The sequence below is a fragment of the Melopsittacus undulatus genome, chromosome 6 (genome assembly GCF_012275295.1).
Source record: "Melopsittacus undulatus isolate bMelUnd1 chromosome 6, bMelUnd1.mat.Z, whole genome shotgun sequence".
Lineage (NCBI taxonomy): Eukaryota > Metazoa > Chordata > Aves > Psittaciformes > Psittaculidae > Melopsittacus > Melopsittacus undulatus.
In genome coordinates, this window is record NC_047532.1 from 10,147,229 (window position 1) to 10,161,493 (window position 14,265).

At 48.3% G+C, this 14,265-nt stretch overlaps 1 protein-coding gene across 5 annotated transcripts in view; it reads right to left on the reverse strand.

Moving 5' to 3' along the window:
• Positions 1-14,265, reverse strand: part of SGIP1 (SH3GL interacting endocytic adaptor 1) — a 54,109-nt gene that overhangs the window by 36,820 nt on the left and 3,024 nt on the right. For all 5 annotated transcript variants that reach the window (XM_034064141.1, XM_034064139.1, XM_034064137.1 and 2 more), the window contains exon 2: positions 11,732-11,776. In XM_034064141.1, coding sequence (XP_033920032.1) covers positions 11,732-11,741 — 10 coding nt within the window. In that variant the 5' untranslated portion in view covers positions 11,742-11,776. The remainder of the gene's footprint in view (positions 1-11,731; positions 11,777-14,265) is intronic.

The window sequence follows — 14,265 nt, forward strand, 5'->3', positions numbered from 1 at the left end:
CTCTGTATCTTACTCTCAAGAACAACCAGCACCATTTTTTCCTTACACCAAAGACTTTACACCTATAGAAATAACCCCAATGTCCCAAATCCATTCTCTTGCCCTCCATCCCCAGGCAGTTGGAGCAGCTGCTGCTGCTGCTGCTTCTGGACCTCCAAATACTGAAGCGGGTCCCTAAAGGAAGAGCTATTCACTCAGCAGGATGGGCCTCCCAAAAGCAATACACCTCTCAAACAGGAGAGACATCAGGGAGAATATCTTTGCCTTAAACGCTCTTTTGTGATGACTAAAGGAAAAAGAAATGATTGAAATTAGTTCTACTTAGTCTGTGCATGAAGATAAACGTTATCTATTGCCATGCCAGAGGCTCAACACCAAAGCAGCAGCAGGGAGGGGAGAGAATAAGGAAGAAGGGGGAGAAATAGGGGAGAAAATAAGAAATAATCACTATTAGCTATGTGTTTTCTTTGTTTTGGTGTGCAGAATTGTTTTTGCACTCAACTTGGAGCTGGATTTGAGCATCCTGCTTCCCCACTGCACATAAACCTGTGTCTTACTGAATAGGCTGAATCCAAAGACCTGGAAACCTGCTGCCGTTTCATAGCCAAAAGGTCTTTGTATTTGGGTTTGGCTGCTTTGCTAAAGAAATAATAATCCTCCCTTTGCTCAGGAAGACAAAGCAAAGGCAAGACAGGACTACTGAAAACCTGAGTCATATCCACAGGAAAAAGTCAAAGGGTAAATTAAAGCCCCAGATAAATAACCCAAAGAACAGTGTCCCGAATGCTCTCTGCAAGTCAGCCCAGAAGCTTCCCCTGCTTTGACACAGCACCTTGGGCCCAGCTGCTGCACCAACGTTTTACACGAAAATGAGCAGGTTTGGGCCATTGCAAACCCAGGGATTCTCAACTACTTCACCCTCAGCAGCAGAAGAGTCAAGTCTTAGTGGCCACACTGCTTCAGTCCACATTATTTTTGTCCTTTCCCCACTTTATATGATCAATTTAATTCTATTATATATAATTAAATTAGTATACATCATGATAACATTTTAAATGCTTTACCTAACCCAGTCTTTGCATTACAGCTCATTACCAGCCTCTCAGCAGGCTTAATACCTCAGTGAGGAACCGAGCCCTCCACACACCGCCTTGGTACAGTCATTAATATTTGAACCCCCTTCATTTACAAGTCTAATTGCTCCACAGAAGAGAGGATGGACCATCAGCAAGCAGCAGTCAGGCAGCAATGGCACCACTCCTGCTGGCAGCCCAAAGGGGCTCATTCTGCAGCAACCTGGTCCTGCAGACCACGGATGAACCCTTCAGGAGACAAGGTCTTCTGCTGCTGTGGTGTCATGGTAGGCACCAGGCTCCAGCCACAAGCCCATCACCAAGAAAGGTCAACACAGGCAATAAATATCATGCTGATGTTATTTAGTGCCATTGTTACCGGGTTTCCTTCCCAGTACAAAATGGTGCATCTCAACTACTGCAGTCTTAGTAAAAAATCACTTTTTAACCAGCAGCACTTGTATTTACCGCTGACTTCACATTCCAACCCAGTAGACCAATGGTTTCCAGTGCAAACTGGCACTAGACTACTACATTTAGCTTTACCATGGTGGGCTAACAAAGCAGTCTTTGGTAATGAGCTTACCAGGTGTTAAAGGGTCTTTCTTCACCCTGTTGGGCTTCCAGGGTACTGAAAACAATATAATATAAATAGCAAAGTCCCACACATGTATTACAATCTTCCACTTGCTTACAGCAGTTCCTACCTATTAGGAAATGACAAAGACAAGGAAAAAGGGATGATGGCCTCACCACCGCATCTATCGCTCTCTACCAGAGCAGAACATGGCTGGGGTCTTGCCTGGGGCTTTCAGGAAAGGAAATACTTGAAAAGAAAAGTGAACAACAGTTGTGGGCTTCTTTTCAAAAAGATACATAAATTAATGCTGAGAAGTTTGCTCCTTATCGGAGATTCCAGTTGGAAGACACCAAAGGACTAAAAAGTTCTTCACTTTGGGTGAACCCAGAGCAGATCCACAGCTCATGGGAGAGTGATGAGGGCAGCCATAAGGCTGGAAGGGATGGTGGTGGGCACCTGTAAGAGCTTCAGCACAGCACCAAAACCTTGTCAGGAGCAGATGCATCGGGATCCAAACCTTACCTCAGGAATGGAAATGTGGTGGTGAAGGGATACCCATTCCAGTGGGCAGAGGTGATAAAAGATCCTGTGGCTGATTCAGAAATACAGTCACATTTTCAGCCATGAGAGCAACTGAACAGGTTGTGGTGAACTGCCCGAGGAGGTTTTGAATTAATAAACACCTTCCTAAAGTTACAAATCTTATTCCAGCCACTAAATGAGAAGAAGAACTCGGAGGAAGTCCTATGGCCACCACCATGTGTCCTGCCAGTCCTGCAGCAGCAGTCCCCATACTGGCTCAGCTCTGAGCATCCATCCCCATGTATCAGGAGGAGTTTGGGCTCCTAGGACCTTTACATATTTCCCATTCCCTTAGGTCTGCACCTTTCTACCTCTGCAAAGCACCCAAATACTCCTTGCAGCAGGGCCAGGAATCTAAAGGGCTGAGCACGTAAGGACTGGTGAACATCAGAAGGATGCAGATCATTGCTCACAGGTTATTCACCAACCTCGGTAAAGAAGCTGCAGGAATACCTTGCTGCCTGCTGACCCCAGAGATGGTCAATATCAACTTCCAGAGCCCCCAGGTGTGTGACAAGCAGGGATGTGGGACACAGACTTCTCCACGGATCCTGTCAGTGAATTCAATGTGGGTACAGTTGTGGCTTTCATTTCTGCCTGGCACACACACAGGAACACCAGATGCATTTCTAATGGTTGCTGTGCTGTGTAAGAAGTTGTCCAGGACAGGCTCTCTCTCCCAGATGACGCTCAGGCTTCTATTTTTAGGAGGTTTCAGGTTTTTGGTGTATCAGGAAAGGAAGATGACAGCGCTCCCAGATGTCTCCATTGGCACCAAGCAGCAGGAGGCCATTGGGCTTGTTCAGGGGAAACCCATACATATAACATCACCCATGCTGGTATTTCCTTCTCACTCCCCCAAAGAAAAGCCCACTGCAAACCTCTCCTTCTCTGCAAGGCTTTGCCATCACCTCTGCTCCTCAGCCAACAGCAGCTCCTATCTCACAGCCCTGTTCCCAAAGGCATCTCCTTAAAACCCATTGCTCCATGCACACCACAGGTTCCCAGCAACTCCTTTGACAATTTTCCATGAAGAACACACCAATTTTCCTGCTGTACTGTTCATGCAGAACATAAGCACTTACTAAACCCCACCAAAACCCTTCCCACTAAGAAACAGCCTTCCATCCACCCATGACTCATTGACCAAGGCAACTCCACTGCAGCCAGCATCCACGAGCTCCCATTCCCAATTTCCCAGATGAAGAGAACACCCAGGTAGGCAGGAGATGCTTCCTTGGGGATAAGGGACAAATCCAGGTGAGTTGCCAGGGAAAAGCATCACTTGCTCTCAGTTTGGTCATTCCATAAAAAATAATTGGCAATATTCACATTTGCATATGATGAGGATTTAAACCCAAAATAAAGCCTGACGAGACACTTCTTCCCAGTTCCTCTCCCCATCCTGTTCCTCCCACAGTCTGCTGTCAAGCCATTATCCTGATTTTAAAGCAGTGATTAACTGTGGCAATAGTGTAACTAAAAATAAGAGCAGGAGACCTGACCTGAAGAAAAGCTTCATTTCCAGGCAGTGGTTGACTAAACTGATGGAGCTTCTTCCACCAATCTGTCTCCCTGCAGAAGAGCCATGCAAGGGAAAGGTGCTCAAGATCCCCATGGGAAAAGAACCAGGTAAGTATGAAGCATAAATAACCTTATCATAAATAACTTGGACAAAATAAATGCCCTTATTATTAATAACTTATGCAGGCTTCTTTTGTGTCTTCTGTACTAACACCAAAACCAAGCCAAACCCCTGCAAAACTCTAAAGAAGGGGAAATGGGCTTAAACTTAAACAGGGGAAGTTCAGGTCAGGTATTAGGCAGAAGCTCTTCCTTGTGAGGGGGCTGAGGCACAGGGTGCCCAGAGAAGCTGTAGCTGCCCCATCTAGGCTGATGTTTGAGATACGAGATGCTCTTAAAGCTGATGCTGCCTGTAACAAGAGCAGGGCACAGGATCCAGCCTGACCTGCACCCACTGGGTGATAAGCGTGATGCTCGGTGATGTTTTAAGAGAAGCACAGAACAACCAAATGCCCACTGAAATGCACACATGGATTTAAGAGCCTGACACCCATTTATTATTAATTATTAGCTTTAACAGCAGGGTCCATCTTTAGTGATTTCTATAGACTTTATAGTCTATACTATAGACTTTATAGCTTTCTATAGCTTTACAAAACCAATGTATTTGTGTGGCTGTATGAAATCCTGCAGGCACCCAAACTGGGGGCTGAAATGGTGTTGACTATAGAATTCCAGCCTGCTTTTTGTTGGAGGGAACTTAAAGCTCACCCAGCTCCAACCCCTGCCACGGACAGGGACCCCTTCCACTGGAGCAGCTTGCTCCAAGCCCCTGTGTCCAACCTGGCCTTGAGCACTGCCAGGGATGGGGCAGCCACAGCTTCTCTGGGCACCCTGTGCCAGCGCCTCAGCACCCTCCCAGGGAAGAGCTTCTGCCTAAGAGCTCAGCTCAGTCTCCCCTGTTCTGGCACGTTCAAGCCATTCCCCTTGGCCTGTCACTAAGTGATGAGGGCAGGCTGTGAAACCTGCCCCCAGCACCACCACAGCTCCTATCCTCCTCAACCAACCCATCCCAACCCCTCTACAAGATCCCACACATCCCACACATGATGACATTAATCTCAAGTTGCTGTTTTAAATTCCCTGAAATATGTAGGTGGAGACTTGGAGATTCTTATTCCTCAATAACTCCCTCAAAAAAGGGTCATAACTTAAAGGAATTTAAACTCAAAGAAAGATGTGCCAAAGTTAAGGGTGCTTTACAAGGCTGGAATAGGTAAGGATCAACTCCCAGAAAATACAGGCTGCAAAGTATGATATTCCCAGTCCTGATACCTTACTGCTTTCAAATAATATTACCATTGTCAGCACTAATCCAGTGTAAATGGGGACATGGTAGGGAATTTCCCCTTCCCACCTCTGCAGTGAAGCCCACTGGTGCGGAGAGGAGGAGATGGGGTTTGTTGGACACGATATGAAATCAAAACACACTTAAAACTAAACCAAAGACTAAAGTGAAGAGTTCTGTGAGGCTGTAAGTGCAAAAACTCCTCTTTCATTCACATAGATAAAGCAAAAAACCTCCAAAAGCCCCCAGAAAAATCAGTCTGTTATTGAATTTCTACTAAAAACAAAGAGCTGAGGCTATTCAATAGCTGGCAAGACAAACAGGGCTACACTTGTATTACTGCACTGCATGTGAGCATCCCACACTGCTGACAAACACACTGTGTGGAGCCAGGTGTTTGCCTTTTTCCTACTGAACCTGTAGGAACTCAAACACAGTGTCTTAAGAGTTAAGAAAAGAGGCTATATTGGACCAGCAAAGGAAATGGGAAGACCACCACATGTGAGAGAGCCAGCATCACACCCCATCCGCTTCTCAAAGGCAGAAGGGCTTCTAGTGACAGTCTCCAATTACAGCAGGATTTGGGCATCTAAACAGCTCAAGGTTCTTGCTTCAGGAAGGAGCTCTGCCCTTGCCCCAGTTCCAATTTTCCCTCTGAAATGCTCTCTCTCAATCCCCAGCAGAGAGTCATGATCCCAGGAGCAAGCGCTGGGCAAATCACATTTTATACCACCTACAGCTTCACAGCCTCAGCACAAGCATTTAGGGAAGGGAGCTTCCACTCAGAACCATGTTTTTCATAGAACCACAGCCTGATTTGGGTTAGAAGGGACCTTAAAGCCCATCCAGCTCCAACCTCTGCCACAGGCAGGGACCCCTTCCACTGGAGCAGCTTGCTCCAAGCCCCTGTGTCCAACCTGGCCTTGAGCACTGCCAGGGATGGGGCAGCCACAGCTTCTCTGGGCACCCTGTGCCAGCGCCTCAGCACCCTCACAGGGAAGAGCTTCTGCCTAAGAGCTCAGCTCAGTCTCCCCTCTTCTGGCAGGTTCAAGCCATTCCCCTTGGCCTGTCCCTACAGGCCCTTGTCCCAAGCCCCTCTCCAGGTTTCCTACAAGTCCCCTCTAGGCACTGGAAGGTTGTTTTCCACCTTTGACTGCTTCAGACCCTGTGATGGAGATGCAAGAGGAGCAGACACCTGATTCAACCTGTAATTTGTTTTCTAAAGTCTCTTTAAAATTAGAATAAGACCCATGAATCATGCAGAAAGTGTCTGCCTTGGCAAAAGAGCCCACATCATTGCGCTTAGGCACTAGTTAGAGATGCCCAAGGGCACGCTTTAAACTGAGGTTCAATCCAAGAAGGCAGTTTGCAGTCCTGTATCACATACAGTTGCTGCATTTTGCCCTATTTTCTATCTTTTATACCCCCAAAATTAAACCCTCTTTGGGTTTTGCCTCAGCTTCTACTTCTCGCTGGTTATTTTAGTTGCAACCTCGCTGCCTCACACGCATTTTGGTTTAAATCATCATATTGGCACCACACGGGTTTTAACTGACAAGTACCACCAGCCCTGATCCAAAGCATTCCCCAAACTCACAGGGGTTGAGTGGGAGCTTTTCTTTCATAGTTGTTAGCTTTGAGCTACAGTCTTTTTATCCCTTCCCTCCCTGCAAAGGGAAGGACATGCTGCCGGTGAACTAGAGCTGGAAAAACGCAAACCAGTCCATTGGGAGGGTTTGAATGCCTGCAAAGAGGGATGTTCCCACTTCTTACCCTTCCATAAACTAGAAGGTATTGCTGCAACTTGCTTAGCTCAGCAGATTGAAGGATGGAGACATTCAAAATAACTTTTCTTCTTACATATCCTCACCATAACATTTACTCCACTGGAGTGACCAAGGGCAAATCAGAATCTATCACAGAATGGTTTGTGTTGGAAGGGACCTTAAAGCTCATCCAGCTCCAACCCCTGTCACAGGCAGGGACCCCTTCCACTGGAGCAGCTTGCTCCAAGCCCCTGTGTCCAACCTGGCCTTGAACACTGCCAGGGATGAGGCAGCCACAGCTTCTCTGGGCACCCTGTGCCAGCGCCTCAGCACTCTTGTGTTGAACAACCAAACCATCTCCTCTTGCATTCATGAAAGCAGTTTCCACACCAACACCAAGGCCTCTCAGTTATGCAGCAGGTCTGTAAAAATCCCCCTTGCATCCCAAAGGACACAGCTGGAGATGCTCCTGCAAGCAAAGCCTCTTTGCAAGCCCAAGCTTGGTCATGGACTACAGCTCAAACAATGCATTGGAAAACACAGGTCCTAGTTTAGCATTATGGTCCTAATGGATCTCTGGGATGGTTTTGCCATCCATGCCCAGATTTAGGTTAATTGCATCAAACCTGCTATTGGCTTTCTCAAATAAACCCCAAACTTTTCTACCAGGTCATTTCCTTGTTGAATCCCACACTGAGCACATTTAAACACACCATTTGCTGAAACCAGACCACCTAAAATAGAATAAAGCCATGTTTTTCCCCTAATCAAGAAAAAGACTTTCTAATGTGCCATTAAATTCCTCTGCTCCCAGCACTACCTGTTCAGCACAATGAAAATGTAAGACCTGGAGACAACCACTGCCAAAAGATGACTCAAGACAGTTTTGGCCATGTTGGATGTGCCCAGATATCCATGGAAGTTCCCAGAGGACATGTGCAGCTTCCAGAAACATGTGCAAAAAAAGCCTGGAGAGGTGAATTCCAGAGATATTTCCACTCTGAGAGCTTATCTCCAGCAAATATCAGATTTGGGCTCTGAAGGAACGCAGGTACTGTCTCTTACAGAAGAAGAGTGACCTTCTCCCATGTAACCATGGCTGTTCCCATTAGCCACAGTGCTGTCTTATCTTTCTGAACATCACAGAGCTTCTGGCTTGAGTGATATATTGCAGCAGTGATTTCAAAACTTAATTAAGCTGCATAAAATACCTTCAGTACATTGGAGATGCAACAGATGGATTGAAAAGGGAGATAAACTTGTTCCTGTGCACGGATGTTTACCTTAACAACACATCCAATGTTTTTCTGAGTACTGCAGAGTTATTTTACAATCCAAGAGAACATCTAATTACCTCTTATATCTACAGACACACACGCAGAGACCTTTCCACGATGTTGTGGGACCTTTCCCACAGATGTTTGGGTCCTAGATCGAGTGCTGACACACAATACGGTTCTGCTTCAGGTTATATGCCCCATCCCTGGCAATGTTCAAGGCCAGGTTGGACACAGGGGCTTGGAGCAAGCTGCTCCAGTGGAAGGGGTCCCTGCCCATGGCAGGGGTTGGAGGTGGATGAGCTTTAAGATCCTTTCCAACACAAACCAGGCTGGGATTCTATTCAATGATTCAATTTTTCTCACTTCAAACCTGGGAGGGTTTTAGTCCCCATCCCTAACACCTACTTCCCACCTGTTTAAGGGAAGACAGGCATAACAAAGCCATCCCTAATGTGCATGGTGAGCAACAGCAATACTTGTGCACATTGCATCCCACCACTCTATGAAGGACCATCCACTTCTGGTGGCTGAGACATCATGAGGCATAGGTTCAGCAAGGACTTGTTTCCTGAGACAGCATCCACTCTTAGGTACCACTGCAATTTTTAAGCATATAGTGAAAATATGGAGCAGGAAAGAGAAGAAAAAAATCAATATTGGGTTGAGAACAAGCTAGTACAAATTGCAAAACCTGCATGGTTCCAAAGGAGCCAAATACTCTCATTTCCAAAGAGGAGGATCTAAAACCATCAACTCAAGCCAGGTTCATCCCACTGGCCATGGGTAATGCCGATGTCCGCATGCTGTGCACCTATGGTCAGCAGCACATGCTGGACAGGCAGACTGGCTCATTCCAAGCTCCACCCTCAGCTTCCAATATTTTGGTGAGACAAGTGATTTAAATAATTATAATTCTAATAAAATCCCTTTAATATGTTTAACACCCCATATAAAGAAAAAACTGGAGCTGTTCACCCTGGAGAAGACTCCTGAAGGGGAGACCTTAGAGCAGCTCCAGTGCCTAAAGGGGCTGCAGGAAAGAAACCTGGAGAGGGGCTTGGGACAAGGGCCTGTAGGGACAGGCCAAGGGGAATGGCTTGAACCTGCCAGAACAGGGGAGACTGAGATGAGCTCTTAGGCAGAAGCTCTTCCCTGTGAGGGTGCTGAGGCGCTGGCACAGGGTGCCCAGAGAAGCTGTGGCTGCCCCATCCCTGGCAGTGCTCAAGGCCAGGTTGGACACAGGGGCTTGGAGCAAGCTGCTCCAGTGGAAGGTGTCCCTGCCATGGCAGGGGTTGGAGCTGGATGGGCTTTAAGGTCCCTTCCAACCCAAATCAGGCTGTGGTTCTATGTTTACTGCAGGGAATCACAGATATTCTGTGCAAGTTTACAAGTTTCAGATGAAATCAAGGTAAGTGCATTCAAAAGCATGCTTATCTCAAAATAAAAACATAAATGAACACCTCATCGAGGTGCCAGTGTTCCAGCTGGACATTGCTCACAAAAGTCTCACTCTCCCGCAAGTAGAACTAGTTTCCAACCGGTTAAAAACTCATCAAAAGCAGTAATTATTTCTTCTCATTTTCTTGCTATCATTCTAGGTTCCTGCGCGACTGGATAGCTGGGGAACAACATCTTATGCAGCTTCATAAGTTGCAGATAATGGGGAAATTTTGGAAATAATAAGAAAAGCTACCCATAAGATTTTTCTTTCTTGATGCCTGACTCATAAAAGGTGATTCCACATTCACCAAAGACTAATGAACTGGCTGCCCCACACCTGGCCAACATCCCCAGTGCCACCATGGCCAAGGCTCCTGCACAGGAGCAACCCATATGCATGTCCCAAGCAAGGCAAAAATCCTCCAGAAAAAACAATCCACACCAAAAATCCTCAAAAATACACACCCCCCCCCCCCCAAGGACCCCAAGCACCCAACCATCTTCCCCCCATCCAGCCTCCAAACTTGTCAAATAACACAAACTGAGAATTGCAGGAGGCCAGCTTCAATTTATCCACATTAATTCCTCCACAAACACAGCACTTCCAAGAGAAACCATGTTATTAATGCTATCTTCTCTAAAATGACTTGTTCTTGCACGGCCTGGGTGTCTGGTTCCCAGTCATGTATGTCAGCACAGTGTAATGGGTTCGATGTCATGGCTTAAAATGAAAGTCTCTTTTGATCGTGACTATCATCAGTATTAAAGGAGACGTTGACATGAGGCATTTCCTCCCATCAAAGAGCAACACCACTCATTTTCTTAATGCCAAGACATAGAAAAAATAGCAGGAAGCAATTCCTGGGTGCTCACACATGGTCATTACAGCACCTGAATTCCCAAGGTGAGGCAAATAATTCAAGTCAATAGGAGAAGCCTTAACTACACAGACCTTGATGCCTTCCTGCGTTAATGGGGAGAGGGTGGCAGAGCACGATTTGCAGGGACACACCATGAGGAAGCCCAATTTCTGCCTGTCATCTCGGGAAGGCCGGTTAGCATGCCGGCAGCGCCGCGAGCACTGTGCTGGATGCGGCTCCATGCAGCCCTCCCCAGGCTGGGCCCTGCTGCCTCGGCCGATGGGCCAGGAAACACAAATCCAAGGGAATACTTTGACATCCTCAGGTCTCTCAAATAGATCATTTTTATTTAGCAGAAATAAAAGAGAAATGTATTCCCTCAAGTATCCATTCTGCTCAAAATACAAATTAAAGTCTTCCTTTCCCTGCATCTGACCCCAGCAGGCATTAAAAAATTAAATAGAATTAAAAAGAGCTTTACATACAGTCGAGACAAATGACATAGGTTAAAATCTCTTTAATGCCCAAGGGCTTTTCCCACACACCATCAGACACAGTCTCACAACACTCCTGTGCTCAGAGCCCATATTTCCTTCACATTTCCTTTTTATTCCAATTAGACACAATCCAACCCCCCCCCCCCCCCCCCCCCCCCACCAGAGCCTGCGCCTTCAAACCAGTGACACAACATGGCAAAAATGACCCTAAGTTCAAATATCCTTTTTTCCTGCTGGAAAGATGCTCCTCCATGCAGTGTAAAGCCACTGAATCCCATCAAGCATCACCAGGCTTCACAGCCCTGGTCTGAGCATACAGCTAACGCTTAAATTCACCCTCTGTGCATCACAGCAGGTGGAAAAAGTGGGTTTCCAAGCAGAGGATAAAATAATGCCCAAAGGATCATAATTCCAACCAACCCATCTGGGTTGGGGTTCATCTCCCTGCCCAGGCTGCTGCCTGGAACCAGCAGCTCCGATGGATAACCGGGTGTTTGCCTACCCTGAGCTGCCTACACAGGGCTGGGGAGGGAACTGCAAATAATCTGATGGGCTTGATATTATATCACCATCCGCCAGCTTCCCAGCAGCGGGCAGGGTGCTTTGGTTCAACTGGGATTAGGGAAGGGGAGGATTTCATTTTATTATCATTATTATTATCATTATTTTGGGGGGTTTTAATAGGAAAAGGATTCACATGTGCAGGTTCAGCGCATCTTCCTTCCCCCACGGCTTTGAAAACTCCAGTGATCCTGAAAGACATGCTCAGATCATCACCTACCTTCCATCATGGTGGCAGAATTGCATTCCTCAATTTCCAAGGAGCCTGAAAAAATACAGGAGAATACGATCCCAGTTACCAGATGCTGAACGGGAGCCCTTCCACCAAACGCCTCCGATCCCGTACAGCTGCTGGAATAACGAGGAGGGGAAAAACCCGAGTGCTGAGGCTAGGGGCAGGCCATGGATGCTGCTGTGCCTGTATCACCTCCAGGAGCACCGGAGGATGCTGAGAGAAAGGGAGGACGAGCCGGGCTCCGGCGCAGCCAGTCCCTCCCGCCCCGCACCTCCTCACATGCGCGCTCGCTCCCGACACCCCCCCCGGGAACACACCAACCTATTTCCCATTTCTTTCCCCTTTCCCCCCTTCCTTTCCACTTTCCCCAAAAGCATAACCCCTCTTCGTACCTCGTGACGCACTTCCCCTCCCTCTAATCCTATTGCAGCGGCTGGGGGAGCCAGATTAATTACCAGGCGCTGTCAGATTAGGGAGACGGGCTGGAAACGAGGGGGGAAAGAGAGAGATCCAGGCTGGATGAGGCTCGCTCCGGGCCCTGCTCCCGCAGCCATTCACGAGAGAAACGCATCGGGCTGACGTCACATCGCCTGCAATTAGCCCCCAAAGGATGATGCGGGAGAAATTTCTCCCGGGATTGCCTTCCGACAGCGCCTGGGAAGTGATTCCATGGGAAGCGCGGCCCCAGCACGGCCGGAGCGGGGAACAAAAGAGGCTGGGGAGGGAGGGGGGTGCAAGAGCTGAGCCCCGGCTGTCTGCGGACCCCCTGCCTGGGGACCCCCCGTTCCCCATCACCAGGGGCAGCAGCAGCCGGTGCCACCCCCCAGGAGATGCCATCAGAGCCTGTCCCAGCCAATTGACACATCCCCTATTTCTGTCAGCCACAGCTTCCAGCTGCCCTCAACACAGAGCTGAGCCTCAGCCGGCCCCTAAGGCACTGTGGGACCCTCACTGGCGTGGAAAGCACCTCCCAGAGCTGTTCACAAGGGCTGATGGTGACAGGGAGTTCCCTCACAGGGGTTATGCGGGACATCACCAGCATTACCTCAGTAAATATGTGAGGTAAACTCTGGTCCTGGCAAAATGGGTTTTAAACAGCCCAGAAAGTTCAGATACCCCTGGACAAGAGAAGGCTCCTGAAGGGGAGAGCTGAGAGCAGCTCCAGTGCCTAAAGGGGCTGCAGGAAAGAAACCTGGAGAGGGGCTTGGGAAAAGGGCCTGTAGGGACAGGCCAAGGGGAACAGCTTGAACCTGCCAGAACAGGGGAGACTGAGCTGAGCTCTTAGGCAGAAGCTCTTCCCTGTGAGGGTGCTGAGGCGCTGGCACAGGGTGCCCAGAGAAGCTGTGGCTGCCCCATCCCTGGCAGTGTTCAAGGCCAGGTTGGACACAGGGGCTTGGAGCAAGCTGCTCCAGTGGAAGGGGTCCCTGCTCGTGGCAGGGGTTGGAGCTGGGTGAGCTGAAACCAGCAGGTTTCAGCATTTACAAGTGCAGCTTTTCTGTTTGACCTTGTGTCTGATGGAAACTCAGCCTCCACCTCTCACCCTGCATCACCATCTTTAGGACCATTCAAGAGAGCCTCACACATTTCTCAGGACCTCGCTCTGCTCACAGGCAGAGAAAGCAAAACCCACATCATTTTCCTATTAAAAAAAAAAATCCGTCTTTTTTCCCCCATTTAAAATCCTACCATTTTTCCCATTAAAAAAATCCCCATCTTTCCCCATTAAAATTTCCTATCTTTTCTCCATTAAAGAAAAACCAAAAAAATCAACCCAACCCAAACAGACCAACTCATTTTCCCCCATTAAAACACTCCCAAAGCCGAGCACCTCCGAGGGTCTGGATGCACCACTGGGGAAACGAGGCTCAGTCCCACATCAGAGCCTCCAGCCTTGAGTGTCCCAACCCAAGGTGTCCCCAGCCACAGCCCTCACCCATCACAGCACCGAGATGTCCCCATGGGCTGGCATTATTTAACAGATGGTGGGTTAATCCCTGCAGGAGCCCCTGTGACCTGTCCCAACTTCCAGCACCTTCTGCATGGGCACAGGGCTGTGGAATGGGGCTGGTGCTGTGGAAAATCCCTTTGTAATCCCAGGGAGAGCACAATGAGATGAACGTGGCTCCATTGTCCCCCCCAAAACACCCCAAGGAGAGAGGCCGGCACAGTGACAGGATGCCCAGGTGATGGGCACACAAACACCATGTCCAAATCCCTCTGGACACACCAAATTAACATGTATTCCTATCACGGCACTGCTGTAGCCATCCCACATCCCAGTGATGCTGCTTCCCATGACACTCCTCAACCAGGTTTATCCTTCTTAACCAAGCAGGAACTTCTCTGCAAACACCTACCCAAGCAGGGCAATGGGTAAATTGTTGTCACCAGACTCCATTTCACAGCATCCCCCACACTCTGCCCCATACCCTGCATTAGCACAGGTGGGGACCCCTGGATTACTGCTAATCCCAGCATGGCTCCGGCTTGCTCAGATCTGTGGGATGTCTCAACCTTAT